General features: G+C 39.7%; 1 protein-coding gene across 1 annotated transcript; it reads right to left on the bottom strand.

The window, feature by feature from the left end:
• Positions 1–3,573: 3,573 nt before the first annotated feature.
• LOC127933931 (extracellular calcium-sensing receptor-like) lies at positions 3,574–7,284 on the bottom strand. Its single transcript, XM_052531069.1, has 6 exons — positions 7,076–7,284; positions 6,500–6,788; positions 5,657–6,394; positions 5,310–5,537; positions 4,633–4,756; positions 3,574–4,472 (listed from the first exon to the last, which is right to left on the bottom strand). Exons 1-6 carry the CDS (start codon positions 7,282–7,284, stop codon positions 3,574–3,576), a joined length of 2,487 nt encoding a protein of 828 aa, XP_052387029.1.
• Between the last annotated feature and the right edge of the window lie 324 nt (positions 7,285–7,608).

Raw genomic sequence — 7,608 nt, 5'->3', positions numbered from 1 at the left:
CGTGGACCCTCCAGAGTCGAGTCAGGTGCTCGTGGACCCTCCAGAGTAAGGGTTAGTCACCGTAGACCTTCCAGAGTCAGGGCTAGTCACCATCGACTTTCCAGAGTCAGGGTCAGTCACTGTTGACCTTTCAGAGTCAAGGTTAGTTCCTGTTGACCTTCCAGAGTTGAGTCAGGGACTCGTGGACCCTCCATAATCGAGTCAGGTGCTCATGGACCCTCCAGAGTCAGGGTTAGTCACCATTGACCTTCCAGAGTCAGGGCTATTTCCTGTTGACCTTCCAGAGTCGATTCAGGTGCCCGTTGAATTTCCAGAGTTGAGTCATGTTCCGGTTGACCCTCCTAAGTCGAGTCAGATGCTCATGGACCCTCCAGAGTCGAGTCAAGTGCTCGTGGACCCTCCAGAGTCAGGGTTAGTCACCGTAGACCTTCCAGAGTCAGGGCTAGTCACCATCGACTTTCCAAAGTCAGGGTCAGTCACTGTTGACCTTTCAGAGTCAAGGTTAGTTCCTGTTGACCTTCCAGAGTTGAGTCAGGGACTCGTGGACCATCCAGAGTCGAGTCAGGTGCTCGTGGACCCTCCAGAGTCAGGGTTAGTCACCATTGACCTTCCAGAATCAGGGTTAGTCCCCTTTGACCTTCCAGAGTCAAGGCTAGTCACCGTTGATATTCAAGGACAGAGTCAAGTCACTGGTGATCTTCAAGGACCGAGTCAAGTCACCGGGGTTCTTCATGGGAGAATTCAAGTCACCAGTGATCTTCATGAACAAAGGCAAGTCACCACTGATCTTCATGAACAAAGGCAAGTCACCATTGATCTTCATGAACAAATAAAAGTCACCAATGATCTTCATGAACAAATGCAAGTAACCAATAATCTTCATGAGCAGAGTCAAGTCAGCACCGATCTTCTGGAATCCAGTATAAACACCATGGGATTACCAGAGTCTCATCACTTCTCTATGGAACTACCAGAGCCTCTTCATGTCACTGATGAACTACCAGAACCGCTCCATGTCACTGCTGAACTACCAGAGTCTCTCCTCGCCTCTGCGGAACTTCCAGAGACTCGTCATGTCTCAGTCGAACTCTCTGAGCACCCGACTGTTCCTGTTGTGGCCACGGAGGCTACCCTTAACATGCTCATGTTCTATGTTTCAGATTTGCCCAACCAGACTTGTCCTCCCATTGGTCCGGCCGCACGGATGTGGTAGTCTTCTGCTCCACCCTGGGGGCTTTGTGCCTCGACCACAAGGATGTGGTGGTCTTCTGCTCTGCCCTGGGGGGCATCTGGTTCGACCACATGGACGTGGTGGTCTTCTGTTCTGCCCTGGTGGGCTTCTGCCCTGACCACACGGTTGTGGTGGTCTTCTGCTCCGCCCTGGGGGGCGTCTGGTTCGGCCGCACGGTTGTGGTGGTCTTCTGCTCCGCCCTGGGGGACTCCAATCTCGACCACACGGACGTGGTGGTCTTCTGCTCCGCCCTGGGGGGCACCCGTTCTGACCACACGGTTGTGGTGTTCTTCTGCTCTGCCCTGGGGGGTTTCCGCCCTGACCACACGGTTGTGGTGGTCTTCTGCTCCGCCCTGGGGGGCATCCGTCCCGATCACACGGTTATGGTGGTCTTCTGCTCCGCCCTGGGGGGCTTCCGCCCTGACCACATTTGTAAATTACTATAGGCTTATAGTCTAAATAAAACAATTTGTGCTACTGCTGGTGGCAGTGACACGGTTGTCATGGGGACGTAACAGCCCTAATCACGCGGCCAGATCACAGGCTTCTGCTGCCTCCAGTCAAGACTTGGAGAAACTTGTTCATGCCTTTATTTCCAGCAGGGTGGACTATTGTAATGGTCTCCTCACCGGCCTTCACAAGAAGACCATTAGAAAGCTGCAGCTCATCCAGAACGCTGCAGCCAGGATTCTGACTAGAACCAGAAAATCTGAGCATATCACACCAGTCCTCAGATTCTTACACTGACTTTCAGTTACATTTAGGATTGATTTTAAAGTACTTTTACTCATTTATAAATCACTCAATTACCTAGGACTGAAATATATTGCAGATATGTTCACTAAATATAAACCACAGACCACTCAGATCATTAGGATCAAGTCAGTTAGAAATACAAAGTGTTCACACAAAACAAGGGGAGTCTGCCTTTAGTTACTATGCCGCCCGCAGTTGGAATCAGCTTCCAGAAGAGATCAGATGTGCTAAAACATTAACCACTTTTAAAACTAGACTCGAAAGTCATCTGTTTAGCTGTGCGTTTATTGAATGAGCACTGTGCGATGTGAATGAGAATTGATTGCACTGTATTTTACATGTTCACTGTATATTATGTTAAATCATTTATTTTTTATTGTTTTAAATTCATTTTAAATAAGTCAACTTTTTCTTTATTTTATGTAAAGCACTTTAAATTACCATTGTGTAAAAAATGTGCTATATAAATAAACTTGCCTTGCCTTGGGCCCTTATTTATCATGAGGCCCCCAGCACGGCACTGCAAAATTTCCTGGATGTCTGGTCTGGGCTTATGTTTTCAGGCTGCCCTGTCTGGAGTGTACAGTATGCTTCAGACACGGTCACGATGAGGGATTTCCTGATACCAACCCCTAGAGGACGCAGTGTCTCGTTCCCTACTTAGGGAACCATGGTTACATAAGTAACTTGAGACACTATACTCAATTTAACAGCAGGTTACATCAGTTGTTTGTTCATTGTTGTTGAAAATCAATAAACATGTTTTGACACCACTAGGCTATAGCTTCCAGCTGTGCCTCAGTTAATGTTGTTGTTTTTGTTTTTTGTCGAGACTCCTATCAACCTAGCTTCCGGAAAATTTCAAGTCACTGGAGTCTTTGTGTCAGCCTGTTTTGCAGGTTGCAACATGTCACCAGTCCTTATACTTTGTGTTTCTTATTTTGTCACTTCAGTTTGACCTCTACCCAATGATTTCAAACAAAGGACAAAAAGTAAGTGATAAAAAAACAGTGACAAGACAAAAGAACAGCAGGCCACTAAAGTCTTTATTTCAGTGCTTAATTGTCATGAAGTTGTAAAACACTGGGAATGAGTATTATATATATATATATATATATATATATATATATATATATATATATATATATATATATATATTATTAAACTTCATAAATACATACTAGTGAGTATATACATATATTTGTGACAGGATAATGGAAGTTTGTGGTTTCTTTGGTGGCTGTATTTGGTGCAGATCTAATTACAAATGTTGTAACTTTTAATGTAAAGTAACATCATATAATTTTCCTGCAAAGTTGTTTGTTGAACTATAGGCAAGGTAAAAATGCGCAAGCATTACAAAGAATTATCATATTCATTACATTTTTATCAATTTGATCAGTTCAATTTATTATTAAATGCAAATTAGACTAGCAGTTGCACAAAAATAATGGCCTTCCTTGCTCTTCTGATGAATAATCATATGTGTTTTTTTTTCTCAATATGGGGGGGGGGGGTGCTGACATTGATAGTACTAAAAATTACATTTAGCAATAATATAGCTATTTTATTTATCAAAATGTAGATTATGTTTTTCTCATCATTTGTTGTTTTGTATTTTGTTCAGGCTTGAGCAGGATGATGAAACATTTAGGTGCAAATATGCAAAATAGCAAACCAAAGCTTGAGGCTAAAATGGCAAATATCTCCACAGCTACAATAAATTTTCCAGGAGAACTGACATAAGCTGGAATAAATGAAATCCATACAGCACAAAATATGAGTATACTAAATGTGATGAATTTGGCTTCATTGAACTTATCAGGTAGTGTGCGAGCCAGAAAAGCCAAAACGAAGCACAAGACAGCCAGTAGGCCAATATAACCTAGAACAACAGAGAAACCTATAGTAGAACCCAGATGGCATTCAAGAATTATCTTTTCATGATAATATCTCATATTTTTGTAGGGAAAAGGAGGAGATATTGTTATCCAAAGCACACAGATAAGAACTTGTATAAGTGTAAAGGCAAGAACACTGAGTCGTTGTTGTGCAGGCCCAAACCATTTCATGACATTACTACCTGGAAGTGTAGCCTTAAAGGCCATTAACACCACTATTGTTTTACCAAGAACACAGGAGATACAGAGGACAAAAGTGATCCCAAATGCTGTGTGTCGCAACATACAGGACCACTCAGTGGGACGACCAATGAAAGTAAGTGAACAGAGGAAACACAGAGTCAATGAGAAGAGCAGCAGAAAGCTCAGCTCTGAGTTGTTGGCTTTTACTATGGGGGTGTCCTTTTTGCTATAAAACAGGATGGCTACCAGCGCAGTTAACCCTGCTCCAAACAGTGAGAAAAAGACTAAGACTACACCCATAACTTCTGTGAATGACAGAAACTCTATAGCCTTTAATATACATGTATTTTTCTCAGCATTAGACCAGTATTCCCCTGGACACTGCTTGCAGTTAATTGAATCTGGAAAGGAAGTTGTGTTTACTGTAGTTACAGATAAAAAGGAAATTATTTTATTTTTGAGCTTCTTTGATAAAAAACTTTATTCTGAACAATAGAAGAATAATACAAAATGAGCCACTGATCCATTTTTTTTGAAAATGTGAGATGGGCTGAAGATTACCTGTCTTAGTACTGATTTCTCCTTCAGCACATGGAATACAGTCATAACAGCAGACAGGTCTTCCTTTCTGTGCAGCCTTCCTAGTGCCTGGAGGACAACTCTCACTGCACACAGACCTCGGCTTCTACATGGCAAATCACATTAAACATAGTTAGTTATACTGAACATAAAGTGAAAACTGTAAACAAATAAATAAAAGTGCCAGTATTATTCAGAATAGACTAGTTCTTCTTTTGAAGCATAAAATGGCACAAATGTTCAGTGTATTATAAATACATCTCGACGACAAAACAATAGTTTGAAAGGTCTGTTTTAGGAAAATCATCATCAATGCTGTTACCCTAAGTTTAGTGAACAAACATAGTCTGTTTAGCAAAATACTAGTAATGCTCTCTGCAGTTTCTTTTATTTGCTTACTTAAATCTGATTTGATTTTTCATTCTAAAAATGTAACCTGTTTTGAACATTGTTATTTGCTTTCCATCAGAATCATTTGACTTTTTTGTTTTTTTTGTTTTTTTGGATTCACAAAGTTAACTTGTAAAATGGAGAATGACACAATAGCTAATATCATTCAAGCAGTACAAAAAAGCATACATTTTCTGTTTTCGAAATTTGACATTACATTGCCACAGTTTAAACAAAATATTTTGCACATACAAATTATTGCCTTTTACCTCAAGTTGTCCTCTGGCCCAGATTATGTTTTTAGTGATAATAACAAAGCGCTGATCAGGGGGCAGTGATGCATCGTAGTATCCCACTGATTTAAACCGGAATGATCCATCAGAGTCCTGCTGCCAGTTCACAATTTCATACTGTGCCACTGCACCACCAGTGCTGTCAAACCACACATGATCTCCTGTCTTTAGGGTGAAATTGACCTTTTTCAGAGCCTCAACCATCTAATGGAATAAAATGTTGATAAATTATAGCTAAAGCATTTTTAACACATTGAAAGGCAAAAATAGGGCCTCTGCTTGGATTTTTTTATTTTGTTTTATTCTTTTTTTATATTTTATACCTGCTGAGGTTGTATTGTCAGGCCTTCCTCACAACCATATCGTTCTCTGCACTTGAGTAGACTGTGTAGTGAATGAGCCACAGCATAAACTGCTTTGTAAACATAGCTTAGAAATCTTTGTTCTGGCACATCATCATTATAGTTTTTCACCACAGATAGATCCTGATATCGACTGCAATTTAATTTAGCATTAAAAGAGCATGGAAAAGCGGTGTCCCAGAATGCTTTCATAACATAATCTGCAAAACCTTCAATTTGAATTTTTCTCACTGCAAAGCCCAGTGACCCTCCGAGCACATGAAAACTGTTTGGAGTCATCAAACTTTTTGAAGTTATCCAAGCCTCCACTCCAATCATTTGGAGACCTGTAATGTTCTGAATACCTAGCTGCTCAATTAAACTTTTCATCTCAAAACCAGTAAGAAATGCAACAATTACTTTAGTAGTGCCTTGTTTTATGATGTCCACAACATTTCTAATTTTTTCATGCTCTGTCCTCAGGAATTTCACAGAGTACTCGACACAGATCCCCTCTTCTGTGGCAGTTTTCAGAAATATGGCCATTCCATTATTTCCATAGTCATTGTCACTGTTCACAGCTCCCACCCAAGACCAGCCAAAGTGCTTGATTATGTATGCAAGTGCTCTGCTCTGGTGGTAATCACTTGGAATAGTCCTGAAGAAATATGGATAATCTTTCCTATTACTAAGACAGTCACATGTGGCTGAGGGACTTATCTATAAATAGGTAAATAAATAAATAAATAATAAAAAAACACAAAATGCATCAGTATATAAGTATAGTATCAGTATTGTCAAACTTTAACTTTACTTGCTACTTACCACTGGAATTTTAAAAGGTTCAGTGGTCCTGGATAAAATCACTGTGTTTGAAGACTCTGTTTCTCCTATGATAGCATGTATAGGAGACTTCTCATTGCATCTGTCCCCTGCTGCAATATCATCGCCATTCATCAATGCCATGGTTGCACTCATAGAATATAGTCTTGAACCACAGGTATCATAAATCTTGTAGCCAACAGAAATATTTGGGAGCAAGCTTTTACTTTTGTTAATCTCTTCAATGGCAAATATCATGGTTTGAGCCAGCCGCAAATCTTTTATATTCACACTGTGGAGACATTAAAACATCAGGTTTAAAAGCAACTAAATTTGGAGAAAGATCAATAAATATAAGCTTTTTTACATGAGCATGGCTTAATCACCAAAATATTTTGGATGTTATGGTTGTTTTGCTATTAAAAAGTTAATTTGATTGATTAGCTGTCATGCATTTTCATTAAGAAAAAAAAAAAACATTCATAAATTGATTATTTGGATAAAGACACCCGATAAATCAATAACAAATGTAAATGTAAAATGCCTAAAAGTTTATTTTTACAAAATAAAGAAACAAACCTGGAGCATGATATATGCTGAGGTTTACGTGTAAACTCAAATGAAGGTAATGATATTTCCGTGTGGATAACAAAGAGTGCTCCAATGATTATGTCTCCTTCCTTGGAAAGCAGCGGGTACTCAGGGTCTCCCATCATTTGGCAAACAGTGTTTTCTGCCTTTGTATTCAGATGATAGAATGTCAGAAGTGTATAAAGAAAGATAAGCATCCCAAAGACTCAGTTTCACCGCACCTGCCAAATGCAAGTGACTTGACAAAATCTTTTGCACTTTATAGACATTATTAATATGGATGGATAATTGTGAATGTAGTCAGTTACGTCATAGGGCAGGACATGAGGTAGTTCAAGCAATTGATGAATGGTTTACACTTTAGATTAGGGGATGCTGAATGTGTTATAAATGACTTGTATACATATACAAAATAATTTGTTAACAGGTAAGAAAGGTCTACGAATGTAACATATTTACAAGTGATGAATAGTTTACACCTTAGATTAGGGGATGCAAAAAGCTTTGTAAATTATTTATTC

Source organism: Carassius gibelio, chromosome A18 (genome assembly GCF_023724105.1).
Source record: "Carassius gibelio isolate Cgi1373 ecotype wild population from Czech Republic chromosome A18, carGib1.2-hapl.c, whole genome shotgun sequence".
Taxonomy (NCBI): domain Eukaryota; kingdom Metazoa; phylum Chordata; class Actinopteri; order Cypriniformes; family Cyprinidae; genus Carassius; species Carassius gibelio.
This window is presented reverse-complemented; position numbering and strand designations above follow the sequence as displayed.